This window comes from Heloderma suspectum, chromosome 3 (genome assembly GCF_057233095.1).
Source record: "Heloderma suspectum isolate Gila_16-S chromosome 3, 16-S_ref, whole genome shotgun sequence".
In the NCBI taxonomy this organism is placed as follows: Eukaryota; Metazoa; Chordata; class Lepidosauria; order Squamata; family Helodermatidae; genus Heloderma; species Heloderma suspectum.
This window is the reverse complement of record NC_139460.1, coordinates 118,251,225-118,278,822: the sequence shown is the minus strand read 5'-3', so window position 1 is coordinate 118,278,822 and position 27,598 is coordinate 118,251,225. Positions and strand designations below refer to the sequence as shown.

Below are 27,598 nucleotides of genomic sequence, written 5' to 3'. Positions count from 1 at the left end.
ACAGGCAATTGATTTTTACAACAATGCATGATGGATATTTAAAATTAAGTTGGCTAATGGATGAAGTAGATCTTTAGGTCAGCTTGTAAATTGTGGAGGAGGGAGCTATCTTCTTCCAAGAACTCCATGGCAGGAAAGAAAAGTTTCAACTCCCCCCCCCGCCCCGCTTCAACAGTTTGACATATTAGTGGATCTAGAATTGTACCTAGGACTTCCACGTCTAACATAGACTCATTGGGTTTGGAACCAGGTTGTATCAAAATTTAGTCCTACTTAGACCCATTGAAATAAATGGCACTGAAGTTAGTCTAACATTGCACTAACTCTTAGTCATACCTAGATTCACTTGGTTCTGAGTAATGTAAGTCCAATTGATTTCAATGGGTCTATCCTAAGTGTGGCCAAGGCTGGATCCAACCCATTGTTTGGCTTTGGCCAAGTCACAATTTCTAGACTTCTATTATCTCCATCTGTAAGAGGCACACCAATGACCTACTTCATAGGATTACTGTGAAGGCAGGACTACAGAAGTTTTACAGCACACTGTATACTAGAATGGCTGTGGAAATGTGAGTTGCTAAAGTGCAAGGCATACTTCTCATACATCCACAGCACTACAGGAAGTTGGGGAGGAGGATGGATTTTCAGGCTGTGGCAATACGAAGGCTGTGATATCTCCCCGGACATTTGACTGAGTTCTTAAAGAAAAACAAACCGATTTCTGTTTTGGAATGGTCTACTATTATATCCTCACTCTGTCTGAGGTGACCTATGTTGCTTTGTAAACAGTTTTATTACCAGGAAGAACCACTGTGATGAAGTTGTGTGGAAAATATTTGTTTTTATTATAAAACATACAGTATACTGAACTTAATATTATATAAAACACAGTAGAAGTATCAGAGTCTTGTAAAGACCAATAATTTATACACTGAGACACAGGGTCACTGTTATTCTTCCAGTCTCATAGTCTGAAAACACACACACACATATAAAATAAAGAATGACTGAAGTCAGCTAGGGATTCCCTTGCTGAGAGGCATTTGCATTGTTACAGTAATTATTGCTAGGCTGTGGTGGAATAACATCAGTTTTTTTTTAAAAAAATTGCTAACTGAAGAGCTGATCCCAGAGAGCTGACAGAAAAACGAACAGAGAGTAGTTAGTAATTATATTCTATAGAGGCTTGGCTATGTTAAAGCATTGCAGGGAATTAAGGAAACAGTTTGTGTCCAATAATAACAACAACAACAAAAGGAAGCAACTTCTCTTGTGTCAACTCTTTTGTTAGATTTAATACTACTTTGGTATGTTTTAAGGTGCTTGTTGCATAAAGGAATAGATTTGGACTATCAGTGGGCAGAGTTCTTTAGGTGGTAGGTAAAACCAAAATGGATTGGGGAAGGGAGAATTCTCAACAAATTTCTCCCACTTTGAATTTGCTTGCAAAAATTATGAATTTATATTCTTATTTGTTTCCTCTTCCCTCTACCAACATCCCCAATTGTGGAATCCATAGGTGTTTTAGATCGCACAAGGTGTAAAAGAATGAACTTCTCAAGCTGATACTAAATTTCATTGCCTTAAATGTATCAACCAAACTCAGGCCAGAACTATTTGTTACATTCTCTCCAGGGCTGCTGCTGAAAATGGCTTTTCTGAATCAAGTTTTCCTCCTCTCCCTTGTACCTCACCCCATGTAATGGCCTGAAGGATATATAGCACAATCCAGCCAAGGTTAAGCACTTTTTAGGTTCCACTGACTGCAGTGCTCAACTCTCCCATTGAAATCAGTGAGATATAAATGACCTAACTTTGGCTGGACTGAATTTCTTTTTCATCACAAGAACCCCTTCAAGGTCAAGTTGCAAAAGCAAAAATTGAAAAGGTTGGAAGTTCATCAAGCCCACCTCTTGTCTCAGGTTCTAAGGCAAAAGGTGAGAAACCCTGTTCTGTCATAGAGATAGTTCAGAGGTCTTCTCAGATGTGTTATCTTCCGAAATTGCATTTTGGTATTTCACAAAGGTAAGGCTGCATAATACACCATTTTTGGCACAATCGTGCTTTTCCCTTAGTACAACTGGTTTCATTTAGCAACTGTATTTTCCTAGCTGTGCTCACTTGGCAGGGATGTTAGATATTTGTGTGTATTCAAAGGCATTTGTTTGAACATTAGAATATGTGTATGTAGGTTGCTTTTGAATCGCTGCCCAGTATATTTTTAGCAGTGCATTTGTAGAAGCCTGCGTCCCTTTGTGTAGCCTGCTGGATGATTAACGAGCCCTGAGGGTGAAGGAATTTGTTTCCATACAGACGGGACTGAGCTCCCGTTGTCAGATGCGATTTGTCTGGGAGTTCCCACGTTATTTCTGCTTTAGGGATTCCAATGGCCATGCAGTTCAGCTTCACGGTATTGCCTGGCCTCATATAAATGACAGGAGCAGGTTCACTTGTGATCCGCGGCGGGTAGGCAATCACAATGACGGGAACGTTCATAAGGGAAGAGCCATACTCCGTCACGGCCTTGCACAGGTAGGTCCCTCGGTCAAATACAGATGCCTCACGCACGGTGAGAGAGCCGTTCTCTGACAGGGAGAATCGCCCAACAGCTTGGGGACCATCTAAAACCATCCCGTTGGGCAGCGTCCAGGTGACGTGGGCCCGCTGACTGGGCTGGGTGATGCAGTGGAGCTGCAGGGTCTCCCCATTGATGATGCTCACCAGGTTGTTATACTGATTGCTGATCTCTGGTTTCAGCCCCACTTGGAGGAAGACCACCCTCTCTACATAGCCACCTGGGTTCTGGGCTGTGCAACGGTAAGTCCCAGCATCTGCTGCAGACAGGGCACTGATATGTAGGATCCCATCCCTCTTGTGGTAAAACCTGTGCAAATGGCTGCTTTTCTGCAGTTCCGTGCCATTAGGGAGGATCCAGGCAGTGCTGGGCTGAGGGGTCCCATGAACTGAGCAGTTCAGGTTGATGCTGTGGCCTGCTGTGGCAGTGATCCTTTCAGTGACAGGATCCCTGAAGGTGGGCTTTTCCACATGGTCCATGACCTGAAGCTGCACAATCAGCCTGGCCTCTCCCCCTTCGTTCCTGCCGATGCACACCAGCTGCACCGAGTCGGTTTGCCTCACACCACGAATATCCAATGTGCCATTGCGGTGCACAGTGATTCTGTTCCCATAATAGGGAGCAGGTAGGATCACTCCTTCTGGGAAAGCCCACATGACCCGTGGAGATGGGATGCCTTCTGCTTTACAGTCAATCAGCTTCCGACTGTCTCTCAGAGCCATTTCTCTCATGGAGGTGATGGTGCTGGGATGCCCATTTATTCTGGGAGGCTGAACATTGACATGGATCCAGACAATTTTCCGGTCTTCCCCAGCACTGTTACGGGCTACACATGTGTAGTTGCCAGTGTCAGATCTTTGGGCCTTCTGTATGAGAAGTGTCCCATCCCTGTACACCTGATATTTATCTGACAGAGGTGGGATAGGCCTGTTGCTTGGAGACAACCAGGTCACTTTTGGTGTGGGCTCCCCTTTTGCTTCACATCCTACAGACACCACATCCCCATATGGGATGTCGACAGCTGTGTAGGTTTTATTTTTAATGGTGGCAGGCTCAGCCACAACTTTGACTCGCACTTTCATCTCATCTTTACCAATCTGGTTCTCGGCATAGCAGGTGTAGTCCCCCTCTTCTCTCAGCCCGACATCATTGAAATACAGGGTCCCATTGTTGAATACCACATATCTCTTTGCTCGGCCCCCACTATCATCTGACTGCATGAAGGTGTTGATCATGCTGCCGTCTGGAAGACTCCAGGAGATCTCCGGGTTTGGCAGACCTGTGGCTACACAGTCCACTTTCAGGTCCCCTCCATACAACACTTTCCGGTTATTCTCATTCTTGTGTTCGATTTTGGCAGGTTTCATCATCACATTTACTTTGAGCACTACGTAGTCATCTCCAATCTTATTGCGGGCCACACAGAGGTAATCTCCAGCATCCTTGTCGGTGACTGAATGGACAACCAATGTTCCGTTGCCAAATACCTTGATTCTGCTGTCCAAACTAATTTAGGGAAAAGAGAAAACAAAACATGTGCTGTAAATCTATGGTCACAAGACATCTTACTCTGAGCCAGAAAACAAACAAAAATAATTATCTTCATTTGCAAGCAAACAATTCCATCCTGAAATTGACTTTCTTCTAATGGAAGGATGATTTTTATTTACTTTATACCTCTCTTCTGAAGATCTAGGTTTTATTTACAGAATTCTATGCTGCATTTAGTCACGGACACGGAAATGCCATAAAAAAAGTCCTCTGGTATATATACATTAGAGATAAATTACATGTAAGCTTAAATGGCTGGACACACATGTTTATAAAATGAATACGATACTGACAATATATTCCATATGACAAGATATACACACATTTATTAATGAAGAAATGTTATTCCACAGAGTGTGGCATTGCTTTGGTTATAAGCAGGAGAAACAATTTTGTGTATTTGAATAAGTGGGACATAGTTGTATATATTAGAGCCTGCATCCAGGATGCAGTTCGATACCTACTTCTCTGGAAGTAAGCCCCACTGAACTCAATTGGACTTACTTCTGAGTAGACATGTATGGAATTGTGCTGTCTGTCACGTAATAGTGGATCATGGGAGCAGCAGATGGAAATTCCACTTCTGCTAACATTACACAGAATACTTACATCAAGCAATTTTCAAAGTTTATGTAGCCAAACTACTTAATGCATTAGGGTATAATCTTCTCTGCCACTGTAAAATGTATGATCAATCCATTTTAAATGGTTATAAACACAGAATGACCTTATGTTCTCGTCTTTTGCCAAATGAGATGTTGCCTTGGATGTTGACCCTGCTAGCCCCTCAAGCTTTCTCCAAATTCAGATTGGATTTTCAGCCCTTGGGCTGAAAAAGGTTTGATACCCCTGATCTGCGCCATTCCCATCTAACCTGAGTGATTTCTGAGGTTACTGAAGAAGTGGCACGCACCCAGTGTGCAGTCACGTCTGCATCCATTGGCCAAAGCTTCACGTAATGTTCAAAGGGAAGCTGGCATATGGTGTATTCATATCCATGGCTCGTACATGTCACCCTTCGACTGTTAACAGGAAGCACTGCCAGACAAATGCAGCAGTGACTGTCTCTTTAATTTGAAGCCTGTCTCTAACTGACAGCAGTTCTCCAAGGCCTGGTGCAGAGATCTTTCCCAGAGATCCTTTTATCTGGAGATGCCACGAACTGAATCTGGGACCTTTTGCGGGTAAAGCATGTGCTCCACTAGGAGCTGTGGCCCATTCCTCCACAACGAAAGCAACAGGTTATCATTATTCTCCGCACCTGGAACATGTACTCGGTACTGACCTGAATCCCCTGCAGTTGAAAAATGATCCTATGCCGATTGCACAGTTGACTCTGCCCTGCTCCCCGCACCCAGGTTGGCTGCACAAGGGCCCTTGCATAAGCTCCTCCAGGCCACACATGGTCAGGGAGGCAACACAAGGGCTGCAATCCCAAACCAGCTCCTATAGAGGCCCCGAGGTCAGCCCTGGCTCTGGCATGAAGACAAATACTGTCTTGTGTGCCTGTGCTAGGCCCCTTTCATGAGATCCTGTGAACTGCAAGCTTGATAATATTGCCTCAGGGTATCAGGTTCAGCTATTTTTCTTTTTATCTGAAGCCTAAAAGGTATAACTGGATGTAATGGAGCACCCAGGACTGCCACAGAAAAGGACATTTTAGTTCTTCTCTGCAGGGAAGGCCTAGTTCTTCTCTGCAGGGTCCAATGAAATCCAGCACATGATGTGACACAATCACACCATTAATATCCCCACCCCCACTAATGGAAGCCCATGGTGCTGTTACCTGGCATGTCAAGCAAGAGCTGGGGAACTCACAGCATAATGACATCATGCCACACAGTGCCTTTATGTTGTGCGTGCGTGTGTAGAACTAGATATGGGAATGCAGTTTTCAGGCAGCCTCTGGCTTCTGAAAGATTTCCAGGCTAACTTTATAGAAAAATCCTGTACAATCCATCAGAAACAACTAGGAGCATCAAAGCATCACCTCTTTTGAAAAGTAGACCTTGCTATAGCCATCCTACTATAGTTCTCTGTAATCTCAGTTATGGTTAGTATCTGAAGGAACACTTCTCCCTGTATCAGCCTGCCTGTGTAGGGATGTGAGAACTCGCCCCAGCTCGGCTTCTCTGGGCGCCTTCTAAAGCAGTGCCCCTGCTTGCACCCCTCCCGGACCTGCACTTGGGCTGCTCACAAGCTCGGCGAGTTCCCCAGGCTCACCGCGATCCTGTCCGGTGAGCGCCCGCCATTTTCCCACCATTGATTTCTACGTAAAAAGGAAGTTAAAAATGTGCATATTTAAATATGCACAGCTTGGGGCTGGGAAAGCTTAATAAGCACAATATTAGAGAGATTATACCCTCTAATATGTGAATTTTGGTGAATTTTACCCAGGCATTTATGAGTGGTCTATGAATATGACCGGATCTCTGTCATGTACTGTATCTGTTCCTCTCTGATGACTGTTACAGGTTTTATTAGATGTGTTGTGTTTATTGCTTTAATACAGTTTATTGTATTTTATTGTTTTAATATTTGTACCCACCCTGGGATTTTTATAAAGGGCAGGATAGAAAAATAATTAAATTAATTAATAAATAGGGATGCTTTATATGGTGGCAGGTATATATGACAGTCTGGCTTCATTTATAAAACCCAGTGTTCTTAACAAGTAAGTTATTCTTACTGCAAAACTTTGGCCTTAAATTATTAAATGCTTAATTATCATCAATTAAGGCTAATCATTTTTACATAACTTGTAATAAGGCAAAGGTCATGCACCAAAATGTATTTTTTAAAAACTCTGCAATTCCAAAGCAATGCAAAGTAAAATGAGTATAAACAGAAATCAAGGCCAAACATCTTGGCACACTTGAACCTCTTGAAAAACAACAAACTATTATATTTATATTCTAATAAAAATAGTCATTTTAACTTTAACATAAACACAGGCTTTTAGCTAAATGTATACACATATAAACAGAGAACTGAGATCTCATACTGCTGCTCTAGCGATCACGGCCACAATCCAGCTAAAATGAAACACGTTTAAGCCCTCTTTATTTAAGTGGGGAGGTAAGAATACAATTACCCCCGTTGAAATCAATGGGACTAAACAATGATCAACTGTGCAAGCATTGCATCCTGTATTTATTTTTTTTCATATGGAAGAGAGTTTGCATTGACAACATTCCATTCAGCACGTTTATTTATTTAAGCTAAGGTATGCAGGCAGGTTTTAGCTCCTCTCCCCTCTCCATCAGAACTATTTCAAGTAATTCTACCACAATTTTATCCATCTTTGTCCATCAAAGGCCTTTCTGTGAGATACACCCTTGTCTAGCCCGGCATGTTCCAACATTTCTATTTTTTAGGGAACCCTTTCCACAGTACTGTGCTTGCTGAGGAACCCTGCCTGTCTCCTGTGGAACACCCTGTGCACTCTTGCTGCATTGGAGTAATACAGTGAATGCATTGGCATTCATTTCTGAGGCGCAGGGTGCATCGTCAGCTTGGTATGTTGAGCCTCCTCACTAGGTCTTCAGACATGGAATGTACCCTGTGACACAACAAACCCTGCTTCTGTGGCTGTGCATGGCAAGGGAATGTTGATAGCAATGGGCAAGTTGCCTTTCAGGAATATTTTCCATCATTACTGATCTACTCATTGGGGGAATTCTGATTGCAAGGAGCCATGGGGTTCTCTGGAAAGCTACTATCCTAAGCAAGTTGTTCCAGGCTGCAGGCCTATGCATCCTAACTGTGACACCCCATTGATCTCAGTGGGATTTACTTCTGCATAAACACTGTAGGATCAAGCATTGAAGCGGAAACATGCCATGGCCATGCTTTATGGAAAAGAAATGCCTTGAAAAAGATAATACAATTGCTAGTGGGTTTCCATTCTGAAACTATATGTGTTATATAGAGCAGGGTGCACAACCTGCTGCCTGGGAGGCTGCATGATTGCAAGGACTTAACTGCAGCCCTCCCATGGGTCTACCCTGTTCTCCATCCCCTTCTTCAAGCAATCCTGATCAAGATTGTTCTTTTCCCGTTGTTGCTACCGAGGAAAGAGTGTTCTATATCAGGATCACTGCAGGAAGGGATGGAAGGATCTCCACTCCCTCTCCCAGAGATCCTCATACATACGGCTCTTTCCTCCCGGGAAAGTTATGTGTGCATGCATGTCTATGTATGCATGTGTGCACACATGTGCGTGTCTGCACAGTGTGAATGTGCATGCGCATATGCATGCATGTGCCCTCCCCGGGCCAGCATCACATGCGGCCCTTGAGGATGAAAAGGTTGTGCATTCCTGATATAGAGGTAAGCTTCAGTGCACCATCCTTGTCGCTCACTCACTCTGTCATACACACACACACACACACACACTATTCTGGCCACTGAATTTCTAATCAAAGAGCCGCAAGCAAATATTATTGGAATGACCTAAGGGCTGATGCTAACTTGCGGAGTTGTCATACGAAACTCCTCAAAACCATCAATGGATACTGGGCATGCCAAAAGGAATAGCAAGGATTTTTTCACCTTTGTAGAGAATCCACCATCCTTTTTGAAGGAAGCCTCCAGAGTATCCGTGGCCAGGGGTCCCCAGAAGCAGTGCAGTCCAGCCGCAGGGCGCTGCCGTATGTCACATCTGTTCTCTGAGGAGAGCTCCCAGTGATCTTGGCATTTGTGGACTGCTTCTTGACATGCAACCAGACAGTTCTCCGGGCAGTCCCGACCATATTGGTTGCAATGCACTCATAGCTCCCGCTGTCTTTGGGTGAGACATTGCGGATGTACAGGGTCCCATTTGGAAAAACAAACAGATTGCCATGGACAAACTGGGAGGGTCGGATCTGGGTTCCATCAAAGAGCACCCAACGGATGCCAGGCAGAGGTGCTGCTTTGGCACTACAGTGAATGTTGATGTTCTGCCTCATGTTGAGGGAAATGTTTTCCTGTTTCTCCTGCTGGATAATGGGTGGCAAGGCAGCAATGTGAAGTCTCACAGCAATACTATCAGCTCCTGCAGCATTGCTGGCTATGCACTTGTAAACTCCCCGGTCTGAGAAGTCTGTGTCCTTAAGGGACAAGGTTCGGTTTTTGTACAGCATCACCCTTCCCTCTGTAGTGCTCACAGTTTGTAATATTTTCCTGTCGGGAAAAATCCAAGAAATGTGTGGGCTTGGAATTCCATTGGCTTGGCAATCCATGGTCACTTTCTCTCCAAAATAAACAGTCACATCTCTGAACTGGGAACCCAGCATTTTGGGCTGTTGGGCTAAGACGGTCAACAAGACAATCATTTTGTCGACGCCATGCAGGTTCTGTGCAGTGCACAAATACTGTCCACGGTCCTGAAGCTGAACATTGCGAATAAGGAATGTACCATTTTTCAAGACTTCAAAACGTTGTATCCTCGTATTGGCTGTCATCAGTGCTCCTGAAAGGTTCAACAAATAGAAAAATAAAAGAGTTGTTGCTGGATTTCTCTCTCTCTCTCTCTCAACAGCCATTATATACTGGAACTAACCCAGAAATTTCAATTTATTCACTTTGGCTGTAGAATAATACCCTGTGGAATAGGGGTGCAAAACCTCAGGCCAGGGTGGCAAATCAGACTCTCCTGGGATCCCAAACTGGCCTTCTATGGTCCCCCAGATGGCCATGCCTCCTTCCCCTGGCTCTGTCCCCTTTCCTCTGACCGCCAATTGGTAGTTTTCCAACTTTTGTACATTCCCCACCACCCCATTCTAAAAGGTTGAAATGCTTTTGCTATGGTCTGGTCAATGGCAGTAAGAGCTTTACGCTAACATATGCTGGTATCTTTGCCTCAGCCATTTTACCTTTTGCCCCACCCCTTTTGCCTTCAGCCCCACCCACCACTGAAATGCAGCCCTGAGAGCATCTCCAAAATGGAATCTGACTCTCAGGCTGAAAGAGGCTCTGCACTCTTCCTGTGGAACCTAAGAAGATGTGCAGATATGAAGCCTCAATCCAGATAGTCACTCCATAACATTTCATGGCCTGTGATATAGTTGTACATCCCTATTCTCATCAAAAGAAACATTCATCCCAGGGATGGATGGCCCTTCAGATGTTACTGGACTACAACTCCCATCATCCCTCACCATTGACTGTGATGGCTAGGGCTAATGGGAGTTGCAGTCTGACATCTGAAGGGCCAGACTTTCCCACTCCCTGATCTAGCTCATTCAATAGTGCTTAGATAAGCATCATAATGTATACATGCACTTGTATTCTGCATAAGCAATGCAGACAGAAGGCTACTTATCTCTTGCATTGTTTATTGTGAGTAAAGGATGCTGTCCTTTGTGGGAGAAGAGTTAATGTTTCTGCATTTATGCCCTACCATGATGGCATCAAAATTAAATATTTAAACATATTACCTGTGGAGATTTTTGTCCAAGAAAGGAAAGGCTTAGGTTCTCCTGTGGCATCACATGGGATGACAGCATCTGATTCAGCAAAGATGGATACAATGTTAGACTTTTTTGTTATAATCTTAGGCCTTTCTCCTTGTGTCCTGAAACGCGTGGAAGGCTGAATAATGCTGGAATTAAGTGCCTTAACTCCTCCCAGCTTAGGCACAAATAGCACGTTTGGATTGTTATAATGGATGCTTCTGGAGGATTGCAGGGTTGAAGTCACTTGAGGTTTGAGTCTTAGAGTTACAACTGGAGCAGTAGTAGTAACAGCTGGTGGTGCAGTAGCTAAGGCCATGGGAGGCACAGGAATAGCTGCAACTTTTAGAGGAGTGCTTTGCGTTATAAGCCTGGCTGGAAAGAATTTCTTCTCAGTTGTGCTTACTGGGCTATACAGATTAGGCACCAATGGTTTAGAGTTTACTCCCAAATGTTGGAATACCCTGGTTCTGTTAAACAGGACTGGAATTCTGGAATTGGGAAAATACGGTATAGCTTGATTTACTGTTCTTCCAGGCTTGTCTCTGATTTCAGGAAGGTAGTTGTTGGCAAAAACTCTGGAGTGAATGCTGTATCTGCTTTCACCCTGGCTGCCAAATCTGTTTGGAGTATGCAATTTAGGTCTGTATAATGGTGCAGCTGTTGTAGTGGAGAGAAAGATCTCTGTGTGAGAAGAGGTTTTTCTGTCCTGTGTAGTATGTGCTGCATATGCAGTTATCTCTGGTTTGTTGGTATAGTGGAGGGTGGGTTGATGAGTTACAAAATGGCGAAATAGGCCTGGTACAATGAGATAGGGAGGTTTCACAGTCCCCCTCACAGGAATATGTTTTGGAGGAGCCAAAGCAGGTGGCTGATTAAAAATGGGTATAATTCCAATTGGCAGGTTAGGCATTTTTGGATTCAGTGACAGGCTGTTGTATGATCTGCCACCATATGGTTCTTTCAGTTGCCCTTGCTTTTCTTGTGTGGTGATTCTGTTGTGATTTGAATGGGAAGTGGAAAGTTCATTCTGTCTTGAGGTGAGCTTGGCTCTTCTGCTATCAGCATTGGACCCTTTGCTGTCTGGATGTTGACCAGATGTGTAATTTTTCTTTGCAGAAGAATGATCCAACAAATTAAGAGTGCTGGGCAATGATGGAGAAAGAGTAGTGGTCAAAGGTGCAGGTGCAATGGGAAAAATGGGGGGATAGGTTTTTTCTGTTCTATGTACAACAGTCTGATCACGATGATCATGTAACTGAGTAATCATGTCCTTGGAGTGCCTTGAAGATGGTAGTGTGTGTGTTCTACTTTGCCAGTGATTGATCACCTGTTTAGTTTCTGAAGGTGTGAAAAGGTGATCATCTGTTGCACTATAGTGAGATGAAGTCACTGTTTCTCCTTGGTGGAAATATGTTGCAACTGTAGTCGTTATTAGAGATTCTGAAAAATTCTGCAGTTCATCTACAGTTGGAGGGTTCTTAAAAGTGGCATCAGTCAATTGCTGTACAGTGGCAGGTCTTGATTGTGCTACTCTTCCATCAGCTCCATTCTCTGGAGCTGATGAGCTAATAGGAAGATATTCTTCTACAAATTTTGGAATCACCAAGTAACTAAAGTCAGAAGGTAACACTGGGCTAGTGACACTTCCTATAGATACTGAAGTGCTTGCTGTATGGGCCTCTGTGACTTCATTATTTGCTGTAAATGTGTTCTCTTCAAAGGCTTTGATTAATTCATTGTCTGTAGATGTTGCAAGTGTATGCCCTGAGCTGTGAGACAAATGCAGCTGTTTGTTGGGAGATCTAGTCAGTGAGTCATGAGTTGGTATCAACATGTGACTTTTCGGGTCCTTGGCATGAGTTATAGGTGTTTTAGGCAGCAAAGTAGAAAGCTGAAGCACTGAAGCGGCTTCCACATCATGTGCCTTGGTGGACATTCGTAAAGCAGGAACACTTGCAGTTAATGAAGAACTCACTTCTGAAGGTTTATACTCATTTGCTTGTTGTGTTTCAGGTTTATGATGATCTCTAAAAGTGGAACCTTGCAAACTTTGGGTGGCAGCTTCTAGTTTAGATGCTTTTTGACTGAAAGGCACCTCTTCTATGGTAGTGGCTGTTGGAAGAATAGGCTTTGGTCTCCTGAACCGATTTGGTCTTAATCTCCTTCTCCCATATGGCCGCCTTCGGGGATGTTGGAGAACTGGTGAGTTAGAGGTAGTTGTTTTTCTTTCATATGCTGTAGTCATGGCCACTGTGGTCATCTTGTTAGTGGCTGCAGCAGTCATTAGCCAGTCTTTCTTTTCAAATGGAGCAGTGGTACTTTCTACAGGAAAAGTGGACTCCGGTTTTTGAACATGCATGTTTTCAGAAAGCCTGAAGGGGTCAGGAGAAATTCTTACTTGTTGATGGTCTATGCTACTACTTTCTGTAGGAACCAAATCTATCGTTGGAGAGCCAAGAGGAAAAACCGTGGTTGTGGCTTTTAAATTCAGATCATTGTTGATCTGAGAATGTGTAGAAATTATTGCAGCATTTTCCAATATATTCATATTCTTCTGCCATATATCTGTTCCTGTGTCTTCAGAGACATGAGTTTTTGCAAGAACATAAACTCTGGATGATAGTTCTGAAGAGGACAATGTATACTGTGTGGCTCTCTCCCCATTGCTGATTGTTATCAGAGTGCTTTGGATGGGAGGCAAGTCGCTTATTGCTTCTTCATTTGAGGGCTCTTGGGTGAAACCATCTATCTTTTTCGGTTCTGCTGGTTTGGAGTTACCTGTCCTCAAATTACTGCGATCCCAAGCCTGTGTCTGTACAGTTGGAGAGATCTGAGTGTCCCTTGCAAGAGGTGTTTCCACACTGTATGGACCTCCTGCTGTATTTGAAGATTCGTGCTCTACAAAAGGCTCAGACTCAGGACTCACTTCTGCAGAAGGTGTTTGGTCTTGATTATAATTCTGTGAATTGATAAGGGGAAGAATTGTGACTGAGATCAGCTCTACCTCACCCAAATGTGCATCTGCAGAAGACTCATCTCCACTGACTTCCACTGCAGTCTTTGCAGGAGGGCTGGCGACGGGAGGAGGAACTCTGGTGGTCTGATGCATGAATGGCGTTTCTGTCGTAATCCTTAAGGAAGGGACTGGTGACGTCATTGTTCTTGGAAGGTTTTTCCCACGGACTTTTGCCAAAATGTTGGCCCAGTGCTGTGGATTAATTTGTTTGTTTGCCATATTTATCCTCCTTCGGGATTCAAATACCCTACGACCCTCTGCAACATTGATCTCTTCTGCCCTATCCAGGCCTTTCCAGAATTTCATTTTGCGCTTTCCTTTTTTATTCTTCTTCACCTGAACACGAGAAACATTGCCATTTTTTTGTTTAAGGGATACTTCCCGGCCTTTCTGATGGATTCTTTTGCTTGGAGTATCATAAGCCTCTTCAGCACCAGATCCCCCGTCATCTTCTATGACCCACCCCCTTGCTTTTACAGGCATTCTTGAACCAGGATGCTTTTTAAATTTCACCCTCTTTGAGGCTCGATCAGATACCATTTTATTTACTGTTACTTTCACAGCGAATTGATCGGATCCTTGTTGGTTGATAGCGACACACCTGTAGTACCCACGGTCACTGACATGGCTGTGTGGAATTAACAGTGTGCCGTTGTCAAGCATATACCCATTGGAGGAGTTTGATGAATCATGAAGAACATGGCTGCTAGGGAGTATCCAGCTTAGGTGTGCATCTGGGATAGCCACTGCACTGCAGGGCAAAAGTATGGAATCCCCTACATGTTTTTCAACTTCAGTTGTCTCGGAGTCAGCTGGCTGAATGACTGGAGGCTGCACCAGAACTCTGTAGGACATTGCGTCTACATCCCCTCTCACTTGAGCAACACAGTAGTACACTCCCGAATCAGCATAGGTCACTGATTTGATGACTAACTGACCACTGCTGAGGACCGAAAACCTGCTGTCTTGCACTTTGAATGGAGCTTTCAGTTTTGTCCCACCTGGAAGCATCCACTTGATGGAGGGACTTTCTGATGCTTTCACATTGCAACTCAGCTGAGCATCTGAACCTTCCACTACACTCTGAGCTGCCCTGATGTGCTGGTCTTGTTCTATCATCACCCAGCTGCTTCTCTGCTGTCTGTTTTCTTGGGGCTGAAGCGTCTGAGATATTTGGGTAGAAAAAGAGAGCACAACTTTTTTCCCGGTGCTCTGGTGTCTGTTTAACTGGATGTGTATCAAGGGTTGCATCACCCAGGCGGGCTCAGCAAGGATTCTCCCTTTGACACCTGTGTAATAAAGGGCATCATAATCAGAACCTTGCCTGTAATGATAGCTTAACTTAGGTTCGTAGCTGAGCACGTGTTCCCTTTCTAACTTGACAGGCACGTCACTGTAATAAGCAATAAGCTTCCACAATTTTTCATAGTTGTCTCGGTTCATTAGGCATTCCAGGTCCAGGGAAATAGTAGCATTGACCTCAATTTCCTGAGGAGAGATCTGGTTCCACTGAATTTTGGTAGAGTCTGTTGGTTTCTTGATTTCACACTTCAGATTCACTATGTTTCCATGCTCATCGGTCATGTTCAAAGTAATGTTCCATGGAGACAGCTGAAATTCTTCCATGGGAAGCTCAGAGCTGTCATCGTCCTCTGCTTCCTCCTCCTTGAGGCTGATGTTCTGTTTAAGTGGGGACTGTATGATGGGCTTTGTGCAGGAAATATCTTTCACATTTAGAATATCTTGTTTCTGGAATTGCTTAGGGAAGGTGCATTTGGGGCAAAGTTGGCCTTCTTCATATGCTTTGTCTTTTTTACACTTCAGGACACCTGAAAGACAAAAAAAAGGGTATTCTAAAAATCACATGACAGAAAATTATTTTACCTGTACAATTTGAATATACTACACTCTGATCCAACCAGTCTCACAAGCAAGTTGCAGAGAAGTCAAGTAATTCTACTTTCTTTAACAGCCCTGGTTTGGGAGGAATGACTGGGAAGCTGACTCCAACTGAAAGTAATAGAGAATGGAATGAGAAGAAGTACAAGAGCTTCACTTCTATGCTATCCTGACTTATCATACTTCTGACCACAAGAAATTCTGCCCAATAGCCCTTTGATTTCCAAACCTCAATTCTGCAATGGTGGGAGAAAAAAAAAAAAGGTTATTAAAAACATTAAAACATAAATGGTCACCAGAAGACATTGGTTTTGTTGATTCTGGTTTCCTACCTATCCTGCCTCAGATTACTTAATTCACCACTTAATTTTTTCATTTGATTTCCCTCTCCTGACGCTTCCCTACTGAATAGGGATACTCCCCAAATTAACTTCATTCAAATTTCTCCCTGGAATTTGGAGTTACGAATTATCTGGTCTTGTTCCCAAAGTGGAACTGATACATTAGAAATGCCCCCTTGTTAATTCTCAATGGTGGAACACAGATTTTTGAACTCTTTACTGAGGGAATACTGTCTAGCCCACTTGCTCCACCACCAGGCAAACACCTTTTTATTTAAACAGGCATTTGGCCTACTGAACTGATTTGTCTTTCTCTGTTGTTCTGGGTTCTCATTTGTATGTTTTAATTTAATTATGTTTTTAACTGGCTGCAATGATTTCAATTTTTATCTGCTCTTATCTTGTTTTTCTATATGTTTTTATTGTGATATTGCTTATTTGTTATGTGGATTGACTATTTTCTATTGTGTTTTTTATTGCTGTTATTTATTTATTATGAACTGCATTTCTATACCACCCAATAGCCAAAACACTCTGAGCAGTTCACCAAATACAGTTAAAACCATTAAATACACAAATACAACATAATGTTAGCTGCCTAATTTCATGTGGCTCTCAGCCTAATTTCAAAATCCCTCTGCATGTGATCAGTTCAGTCCTCTGGCAAGAGCAATCTGTCTCTTCCTTGGCAGCTTGTTTCATGGGAAGAAATAAGGAGAGAGAGAAAAGGTGGGTATCAGAAAGAAAAAGGGGTAACCCACCCACTTTTACCTTGGATCCTACTCAGTGCTGGCTTCAGCCCTGCCCACCACAGATATGTGGCCCCCACGGATTACCCACAAGGGAATGCAACCCTCAACAGGAAAAAAGGTTGCCCACCCATTGACTTAAGCATGACTCACTTAGTCTGGATCCAACCCACTGTAATCATCCCCTTGTTCACACATGCAACGTTGGTCACACCTGCAGATTCCAGTACTACTTCTGGCATGGTTCCCTGTATGAAACAAAAGGGTGCTGCAGAAACCACTGCAACACTCCTGGGTATTCTAGGATACACTCTCAGTTTGCATGGGACACCCCCTCCATCTTGTCCTGCTGTAAGGCATGACAAAAACAAGCAAACCACTTTGAGGTGGCCCTAATGCCTGTGCAAATTGTGAAATGCTTGCACTTTGGGGGCAGCTTTTGGTATTATGACTAAAAATTTGAAGGACTGCATGTTTTTCTAAAATGTCAAGACTTCATCTCACACAAGGATATAGAGAGGACTTTGTCTGAAATCACCCCCAGAAGAAATGCAGGCCAGGACTATGCACACAGCAAATGAGGTAAAAAAAAATATTCTGAAGTGGTGGACTGGACTACTTCAAAGTGTAGGGGAGGGATACCATTTCTGTAAAATGTGCCTGCAGATAAAAGAAGACACAACAAACACCAAAAACTAGCAACAAACACATCAGAGAAAAACATTCTAGTCCAGCCAGCTCCCTGCTGTGCTAGTTTTCTGCATGCAGGGAGTTGTTTGCATGAGGAACATTAAAAGACATGATTCTTTGACACAGCCTGAAATGATACTGTCCATTCAACCATTTCTTAATTCTTCCACCTCATTCCGCCATACATGTATGCCAGACCTCAGTCATTACTCGCATAGAGCAGATTTAAAAAATAGCCTTCATTGTAGCTTGGAAAGTTCTGCGATTTCTATACAAATGCCTCCCCATATTAAACTATGTTGGTTCTGTCCAACTTAGTATTGTGCAACATCAGAAATACAGGAAAGAATCAGGGCTCCAAATCATGCCTTTTAATGCTGGACTTTGCTTATCAAATGATGCCCAATTATTGTGGGGGTAAAACTCAGGGTTAGGTCAAATATACTGACTTCTGCATTTTTACACTTCTTGTTCACTAAATTGTGGAAAGGCAGTATACGTTTAAGAAATAAACAACCCAAACTCTGAGTACGGACAACAAAGAAATGCAACACTTCTGGGCAAATTTCTGTTGGAATCCATTTCCTACTGACAGTACAGTGAACAATGGTCTTCTCTTACCTGCGGATTTCTCACTCCATTCAAGGAGCCATTTCAACCTGCAGTCACAGGACCAGGGATTCCCATGAAGATAAATGTTCTCTAGGAGTGGCATTCTTTGAAAAATGCCCATAGGCAGTGTTGTAATGGCATTTTCAGACAAATAGAGGTGCTTTATTGTTGACAGCCTGAAAAAATCAAGGACCAAAAATGTAGAAAATGTGTTGGGGTGAAGCTGCTGGAGCAAGTTTCCTTCCAAATGGAGAAGTCTGAGGGAAGTTAATCCATTAAAAGCATTTGGGTGAATGAATTCAATTCGGTTGTGGTCCATGTGCAATCTCATTAGGCTGGAGAGCCCTTGGAGGGTTTGACTGGTTATAACCTGCAGCTTGTTGTAGCTTATTTTGAATACCTAAATGGTCAGGTAAATGAACAGGTTAATATTTTGAATAGTGATACAATAATACAGAAAAAGCACAAGTAACACAATATAGGAGAATAAAAATGGCCTCAGCCTAGAGAAACAGCCACACTTAAGCCTCGTTGAAATCAGTGGGACTTAATTTAGGCACAACAAAATGGATTCCAATGGGACTTAAATATGACTAAATTTATCTGGCTTAGGGCCAAAAAACAGAAAATGAATGAGAATTATGAACTACAGCATATGATGGATTCAAGAACTTCTGCATACATAAGGAATAAAAATGGCTTCTCTGCTGCATAATGAAATAAAAATAGCACTCTTATTTCAGTGCTATTATAGGCCACTGGTACGTCGGAACGGATGAAACTGTCAATTGACAAGTTTTTAAAAAGAGTTGACATGAAAATCTGCATGCATTTTTGTGCACATTTCTCCTAATACACACATTTTTCCTATGCAGTTTTGCCTAATATACACATTTTTGCAAGCAAATTATGTAATATAATGCATTTTAATGCATTTCACTTATATATGCATTTGTGTGTGCATCATTCCCTAATATATGCATTTTGAATGGAGTTTTTAATTGGAGTAATCCACTGTAAATTCAGAGAATGCGAATTTCAAAGGATCACTGAGTTTCAGTTTGCATATTGGTTTGAAAATGTGAAATTAGATAAGTTCGCATCAAAATGCAAACCAAATGAATTTCTCCCCAATCCCTATTTATGTGCTAGGTTTTCTCTTCAGTGTTATGATATGCTCTGCATATGTTTTCACATAGCTTTCTCCAACACCAAACAGAATCTGGCCATGCATGCAGAGCTCTGAGTGCTTATAGGAGTCCATGCATACACACCAGAGCTTTGGGAACCGAGAAACTGTTATTTTAAGAAGAAACATTGGCTCTACCTGAAGTGATGTCAGATCTTTTAAGGCACCACTGGGTATATTTTGGATGTCATTTCCATGGAGCATGAGCAGTTCTAGCTTTGCAAGTCCTGCAAGTGAGTTTTCAGATATAGCCTGTATGCTGTTAAACCTGGGAAGAAAACACATTTGAATGCACCATGTTATGAATCATCGTTCTACATTAAGAAATCCTGGCATTTTAGGTAACTTTTGCCTGTGCTTAAATCATACACGTAATTCGACAAAGTTAATGAAGCATTTTAACAAGGCCACGTGTCCTTAACTGGTATTTCATATATGGTTTCTTAAGTCAGTTTTGTGCAGCTTTTGGCCATAAATTAAATTAAAATAAAATAAATGCAATTCAGTTGGAGCTTAAATTCATGGAAATGCCAATTAGCGTAAGCTTTCCACCACAATATTCTCCATCTGCTGGGGATACTTGTCAGTGGCAGGGATTCAACCTATCATAATATGGAGACTGGCAAACCAGTAGGCCTGCAAGGATACCAAGAAAATATGTAACAATGAATGAAGTTTTGTCAAGGACATGTAAACATGGATGTGTGCCAAGCAATTTCTGGAAGCAGAAGACCACAGCTATTAGTTGGACTGCTTGATCTGCACATATAGTATGCAATTAGGTATTTAACTGTGGAGACAAGTCAGTAGCCTTCCAATTGAAAAACTGTGTGTCTAGAAGAAACGAGGGCTATGAGCTACTTAAAGAATGCTTAGTTGATTAATTACCTGCCTTTGACAGATTAATCCATTAAATTGAAACAGATTTGTATTTTACCAAAGCGTTACTATAGTTGTCTTCTCTTTGAGATAATGAAGGGAACATAACTTAGACTACAATTAAATAAACAAAAGCCACATTGTTTGAAGGCTTTTTAAAAATCTTTTTTATTTTCTGTATCTTTCTGTATTTACTGAAACACAGCAGAACCAAAATTTAAAGCATAAATGTATGTATGCTCCTAACTCACAGCCTCACTTATTAAAATTTCCCAATACCAATTAATCAACTAAGGGTACAATCCTATGGCGGCTAAACAGCCCCTAGATGGCTGTAGGATTTTTCATTTTCCGGGAACTGACCTTGGAGCCAGCACTCCAAGGTCAGTTTCCAGAAAACTGCCTCCCCTCCCCCTCCCCCTTGTAGATGGCACAGTTCATTCCCAGCTCCATGCTCAGAAGAGCAGAGCAGGGGGAAAGGGGGCATTCCTGGGGCCAGGGAAGAGATGGCGGAAGTGCTGGAATGATGCTTGCCTCCCCCCCACTCCAAGCCGCCCTAGCTAGATAGCCGAAATCGGTCGTCTAGCTGCAAATGCAGGGTGGCTGAAGCACAAAGGAGAAGAGCTCCTCCACATTCCACCCACCCTGCATTGGATAGTCGGTTGCCTCCAAGTTCAGAGGTGGCTGACTATCCCCATTGGATTGCACCCTAAAGCTCTCATTGATTCATGCACTGATGAAACCAAATTAAAGTTTGCAGTCCTATAAGTAAAAAACTCTTAGCTTGGAAATTGGAAAGGAGAAGGTATACACTAAATGAAGTTAGAGTTTCTAAAAATATTCCAAACTAACAATTACGCTTCTGTTTTCAAAATTAGGAGGCTAAGAATAAATGGACTTGTGCTGCATTTGGTTGTCCTCTTAGGACAGATATATCACTCTGCTAAATAAACACATGAGACAAATTGAAGGGAGACAGGGATTTCAGTGGTTATAAATCAGCTATATCTGCTACAATGCAAGCAGTTTCTGCTGTGTCAGCAAAGGCAGCATCTCTGCTTGGCAAGACAGACAAAAGATGTCATCTCTGCTCCTCTTGCCAGAGATCACCTTACTCCTAGAAAGAGGGGCACATCATCAGCACTGAGCAAATCATAGGCCATCACCATTAGTGTAAAGGGCAATACAAAACAAAGGATTTTTAGTGTTTCAATTCCACAGTAGGAGCTAAAATCTTCTTCCTTTTAAGCTTATTGAAATCAGTAGAAAGATAGTCTACTTAGGATCATTCGTATTGCTACAAAAATGTGAGCCTACTGAATGAGTTCCATTTTCTTTCCTGCACAAGTGACCTATGGAACTTGCACCATGCTTTAGGGACCTGTGCACACACATGCAGCAAATGTTCTGAATTATTTGGGAAAGAAACCCAATGAGGCTAGGATGGCAAACAGAGATAGAAGAAACAGTGTGGTGAGAGAAAAGGTTAGAGCGATAGCAATGGTGGTAGTAAGGCTGACATGATCTCCAGGGAAAGTAGGAAATTCTGGAGCGAATAAACGAAGGAAAATTGCTGGGGTGTGCATATGGAGAAAGTTCACTATCTAATAGACAGGTGTGGTGAGTATAAAATTAGGTGGATAAACTCCTCATGAAAGAGCTTGGAAAAAAGCAGGGTGGCAGGTGGGCACAGGAAATTTGAAGCAGGGAAGCAAATTCAATTGAAGCTGTAGACCTCTGGAAAGAAGGATACATGGGAAGCATACTGGTTATGATTTGTTGGGTGGAGCCCCCATGCTATAGTGCAACAATTGTTATCTCCTCTCTGAAAATGAAATGACAGAATAGGTGTAGGAGAGAGATTTGAGGCAACATGGAGGGAAAGCAAATCCTATGCACATTCACCACTGGTGCATCATGTTGGTCATATACTGAAGGCAAGTTAGTAGGATTTGAGAGCATCTTGTTCTAACCAAGAGTTAACCAAAATGTAATTAGAAGTAGACCACAGAGGTTTTTAGACCAATTTCGTTAATACTCCTCTTTATATAAAGCTTTTGATTTGTACCACATTCATCTCAAATTGCTGTTGTCTAGCTGAAGCATTATGCATCTCCATTCAACACGTGGGATAAACTCTAGAAGATTATTTTCAAAGAATGTAAAGCAGCACAGTAAAATTTCAATACAAACCCCAAATTGATTCGTTCCACATGTTTAGAAATTCTTGCTGGCACAGCTGCTAAGGACCGAAATGTGCAGTGAACTTCAGTGGGAACATAACAGGCGCATGGGTGAGGACATGCAAGTGTGGTTTCTAGAAGTCCCAGAGAGAGAATCAGCACCACGGATAGTGTCCCCAAATTTGGTTGCTTTAGCATCTTCTCAAATGTCTTCATTTCACTATACCTATTGCATTTGTAAAAAAGAATGGATTTAAGTTTAAAACAAATAAGACATGACAACTTAATATTATATCATTCCAGTTCTTACAATGTAAGTCTGCATGAACAGATTGAGAATACCATTTTATAACTTGGATGCTGGAAATAGGCTTCCTGGGAAAGGTAGGCTAAACAAAGGCATTCAATCTTTAACATTTAGACTAAAGTAACAGCACAGCTATGTACCTTCCTAAACACTTGTTCCAGTGACTAAGTCTTATAATAGGACTGTAAATTTATTTTTAACCAACTAAATGAATATGCATGATTATTTTGCTAGTTGTAGCATACCTGCAATTGTCTTAAGTTTAATGTGATCACAACATTGAACAGTGTAGCATTTACCCAAGCGGCCAACTTATGTATCCAAATGTCTGACTTTCTCTTTTAAAACAAAACAAAACAAAACAAAACACAATGTTCAGATAGTCAAGTCTGACCCTGACAGCATCAGATTCCACACATAGAAAGGTGCAGTAGGGCAACACTTTTGGACACCACCACCCCGTCATATCATGCAGCTTCTCTGGACCTACTCCTGATGCCCACATGTTAGGCATGGATGTCTATGCCTCTGTGCATAGACCTCTACACACATAGGCTTCCATATGTTCTGTAGCCTGTGTGACAGCAGTTCCAGAACATGTGGAAGCCTACACATGTAGATATTTACATCAGAGGTGGGCAGGACTCAGGCTTGCAGGATCCACTTTGTTTCTGACGTAGACCCTGAGGTTTTTGACTAGACTTCTGAGGAGCAGTCAGGTGTGAAATTGTGGCTCAGGCAGGTAGATATACACTAAGAATTAAGGAACAGAGTGTCCCTTAGCATATGCTCAACCCAGGAATTTGTGATCAGTACCAGAACCAAACTCACAAGTCATTTCAAACAAAAATCCACTCCTGGTTTTCGCCAAGCATTCTTTTTCAGCAACCTAACTTTGGGGGTGGGGGAAGCTTTATGGTATTTGCAATTATTAGACAACTGGGAGTTAAAGACCCTTGCCAATCCAGTGCAAGTCACCCCAGAAGATCCCAATTAACATTCTTCCCACTCCTGGTCTATGTACACAGGCTTCCACATTGCAAACATCCACTCTCAACATTAGGGCATTAAGGGTGGGCCCTCTTCACACAAGTAACACATGGATATAAATCTAATAAATAAATAAATAAATACATAATCTGAATCCATCACTCTACCAAATTGGCCCACAGCATGGAAGAAAACATCCCATTATCATTTTTTCATTATCATGCAACAAGGAACGAGCAGGTGGGACCACAATACACACATACACAATTATATTCAATAGTTAACACACGTTGTTTTATGACTACCCATTAAATAAATAAAAGCCAGTCCTAAACATCAAGTGCCAATGACTAAGTTTTAGCTGTGTGCTGCAACTGAAGCAGGACTGTATGGATGGATAACTCCTATCTTGTCTTTTAATACTAGTTGTGGCTGGTGCAAGTAAGTATAAAAGGCTCATCGTGTGCCAGTCAATGGAATAGGAGGACATATAAGTGTCAGCAATACTTATAGGCAGCAGTGGTGTAATGGTAAATTTTGAAGAGCAGATGCTCACCATGACAGGCCCCCAAGGAGAGTCCGAAAATGCAGGCAGCTGTGTTGGTCCATATCAACAAACCAGTTCTAACAGTTTTCATCTCCACCAGGAGCAGATCTTTTGTAAAGCGAATGGGTCTTAACTACTTAGAAGACTTAACTAGTCTTCTAAGCCACCCCAAAATACTATGCGTTACAAAACGGAACAATATATTGTTGTTGGGAAATCCCCCCCCCCTTACTGTGAGAATTGCAGCCAAACTCAGAAGTAATAGGAATTCTGAGTGGAGATGGAAGATGACATCAGCATCCCTGCTAATCAAAAAGTGCTAGTGCTGCCTCCCTGCAAATCCTGGCACTACTGCACCACTGATAGCCCCCCCCCCCCAATTCTCCCTGGGAGTGGCCCATAAGAATCTGACCTAGTTTCCCAAATGTAAGCAAATCTCTTGGCTTTTTCTGAGCCAATTTGAGCAAAATCTGATTTCTGCCCACTATGAGCCTCCCAACTCCCTCCCACTCACCAGTTAGCCCAGCTCTCTCTTGGGATGTAAGCTCACCTGAGGTCACTTGGACCTTTCCAATTCTTTTGTTTGCTCTACCCCAACAATCCCTGCATCCAGCCCTGCATCTGTTTTCCTGTTCCCTCCCTGTTTGCCCTTAACCTTCCCCCCATGCCCTGATTTGCTTTCCTCCAAGAAACATCCTTACACATCAGAAGCATGCTGCGTAGCAGTGAAGGAGAAGCCCAAGTGTAACTGCCATACATTTAGCTCAAATGCTGGGGCAACTGAGCAGGTAATAATACCCTCACAACAGATTCTTCCTCATACAAGCACAATGGCTCACAGGATTGAGCCATTTGCCTCCACAAAGCTGCTTCTTTGTGTATACATTGGAGCGCTTAAATCTGCAAGCAATAAGACTGCCATTCCTTTCCTATCAGCATCATATGAAAGCCATTATAACTCAAAGTAGTGGTTTCATCAGGCTGAGGGGGTTTCTCAAATGTCTGTGGTCAGGTTAATACAAGAGTTACCCCTTCTTTAAAAAATAATTCCGTGACATGCCAAAGAATGTTGTATTTAATGAGGTGATTCTTTAATTAAAGTTGTCATATTTAAATATTTTACATATTTTCTTTTCTTTAAAGGATTAATAAATATCTACTTCTATTCATATAATTCCTGCTTTGAGCCAAACAGAAGTTACAACCTCAAAAAAAAAGTTGCTATTCAAAAACCTTGGCTCAGGGTTCTAAGTGAAAAATGATGTACAGTGAGGTGTCTCTCTTTCTTTTAAGAGCTCCATAGCAATGGAAAAAAACATGATGCCTTCCATCCCAATTGATATCTGGCACATCAACAACTATAATAACCAACTAGAAAATAACAGATTATAAAGGTTTTGGACTTTCTGAATGGGAATGTCCAGACAGCCAAATATGAAGAATAAGTCCTGTGGCTGAATGGTATCTATTTGTCATTAAGGGTGCAATCCTATGCATATTTAGACAGAAAAAAGTCCTACAACTCCAGCTGCACTGTCTGGGGAATGCTGGGAGTTGTAGGACTTTGTTCTGTCTAAATATGCATAGGATTGCACCCTTAATTGGAGAACCCTGTCTGATCGTATCTCACCCCATCAAAGTATCAATGCATACATGAATCTCATTCATGTAGCAGTAAATCATGGCTCAGTGTTATGTCTGAACAAAGCCAATGTTCTTCAGTACGGAAAGTTCACACATTCATTGATAAGTCTGCTGGAAGTTGCCTTGGGAATCCATATTGGTGTAAAGATGGGATATAAATGTTTTAAATTAACAAAATAAGCCAAAAGACAGGCTGTTGGTGGCAAATGTGAAATTCTGTTTCTTCTGTTGTTTCCACCAGCACTAATTAATTTATAATGCTCTTACTATATTCATAAGAACATTGGGGCTTTTGAAGGCACAGTTAGTTACGCATGCTTGAGTCCTTCCTGAAGTTCCTAAGCATGCTTTATTGTCAGACCAAATGGTGGAAGAACCTAGAACAATCGGTAACAAGGAAGAGCCTTGCACCCAATTTACAACAGGAATTTGCTGCTAAGTCATTGGAAAGAGCAGAGAAAACTGGTTTGTATCATGGATACAAGCTACCAATGAGACTGCTGTTGAATTGCTAGTAAGGTTGCTGCTAAAGGTATATTTACACTTTTAATGTAAATTCCTTCTTTCTGCAGGGCAGAAAGAAGGAAGGTGGATGCCCTGTGTGTGAAAGCCATGCTTGCTAAATTTCTTTAGTAGGGAATGGCGAGGGCCAAGAACCCTTTCTGGATCTGCAGGTTGGTGATTGGTATGTGCACAGGTGAACACACCTGCTTAACACTCATACAGAAGAAGGAATTTCAGCAAATGCAGCATGATGCTACAAGGGAGAGAAAAGCAGTCCCTGCCAAAATTCCCTCTTCTACACAGCCTTTAAAAAAGTACCAGAGCCCTGTCCCCTATTGCATCAGGCCAACCTAATTACTACATTGAAAAGAGGTGGTCATGAGGAGGACGTCAAAAAGCATGCCATGAACAGCAAGGTCTAGGAAATTGGGCTTGATGGACAGGAGAGCAGAAAGCCATAGCACTGTAGTGGGCTGAAGAACAGTAGGCCATCTAATGACTCAAGTAGAGATCCAATGCAGTGAATCTTGCAGTTATAGGGCAGCAGAGGACAAGCAGTTAACAAAATACAATCAGGGGCATAGGGCTACAGTGAATGATCTCCATCTTTAAAAGATAGTCTGATTTCACAGACTCATAGAGCAGGAAGGGGCCTTGGAGGCCAGCTGGCACAATCTGTTGCTTGATGCAGGAAATCCAGAGCTACAGTGTCCACTAGACCTCCCTAGGTAATTAGTTCCATTGTGGAACTGCTCTTTCCATCAAGAAATGTCTCCTACTCTACCCTCCTGTACCTTAAGCTCATTAGATCTAGTCCACTCTGGGAAAGCATAGAACGCAACTTTGCCTTCTTCTGTGTGAACAACTTGACAAGTGCTATCATGTTCTTCTCTTCTCCAGGCTCAACATACCAGTTCCTTTAACTTTTCCTCCTAGGACTTGTTTTCATTATCACTGACCACCTTTGTTTCCTTCCTCTGAACCTGTTCCAGTTTGTCTGTATCCTTCTTAAAGTGTGGCACCCAGAACTGGACATAGTAGCCCAGATTGGTCTGATTAGTCCAGAATAAAGCTGACCTATTACTTGGAGACTATAGTTCTACTAGTGTACCCTAAAATTGCAAAAGCCTTATTTTGTAGCTGCATCACATCCCTAAGCTATACTTGTGAATTTGGTGTGTGTGTGTGTGTGTGGCCTAAATGCAATACTTTGCATTTGTCCCTGCTGAATTTCATTCTGTTCGTTTCTGACCTGTTTTCCATTTCATCAAGGTCATTTTGAATTTTATTCTTGTCTTTTACGGTGTTAGCTGTCTCTCCCCAGTCTTTTTTTTTTTTTTTTTTGTCATCTGCAGATTTGATAAGGATTCACTCAACCCCAATCACCTGATAAAAATGTTGAACAGTGCTGGACCGAGGACAGAGCCCTGAAGAACCTGACTTGAAGCCTCTTTCTAGTCTGATGATGAACCGATGCTAAGC

General features: G+C 42.3%; 1 protein-coding gene across 2 annotated transcripts; it reads right to left on the bottom strand.

Moving 5' to 3' along the window:
• Positions 1-823: 823 nt before the first annotated feature.
• On the bottom strand, positions 824-27,547 carry MXRA5 (matrix remodeling associated 5). Of its 2 annotated transcripts, XM_084841767.1 has the most exons (9): positions 27,531-27,547; positions 24,106-24,126; positions 22,135-22,350; positions 19,201-19,330; positions 17,883-18,273; positions 12,133-15,411; positions 10,549-12,027; positions 8,681-9,581; positions 824-4,081 (listed from the first exon to the last, which is right to left on the bottom strand). In XM_084841767.1, the coding sequence occupies exons 3-9, from the start codon at positions 22,338-22,340 to the stop codon at positions 2,173-2,175; spliced, it is 8,295 nt and encodes a 2,764-aa protein (XP_084697893.1). In that variant the 5' UTR covers positions 22,341-22,350; positions 24,106-24,126; positions 27,531-27,547; the 3' UTR covers positions 824-2,172. The 2 variants fall into 2 exon arrangements, with proteins under 2 accessions (XP_084697893.1, XP_084697892.1); XM_084841766.1 differs by lacking the exons at positions 24,106-24,126; positions 27,531-27,547 and having other exon boundaries at positions 10,549-15,411; positions 22,135-22,344.
• Between the last annotated feature and the right edge of the window lie 51 nt (positions 27,548-27,598).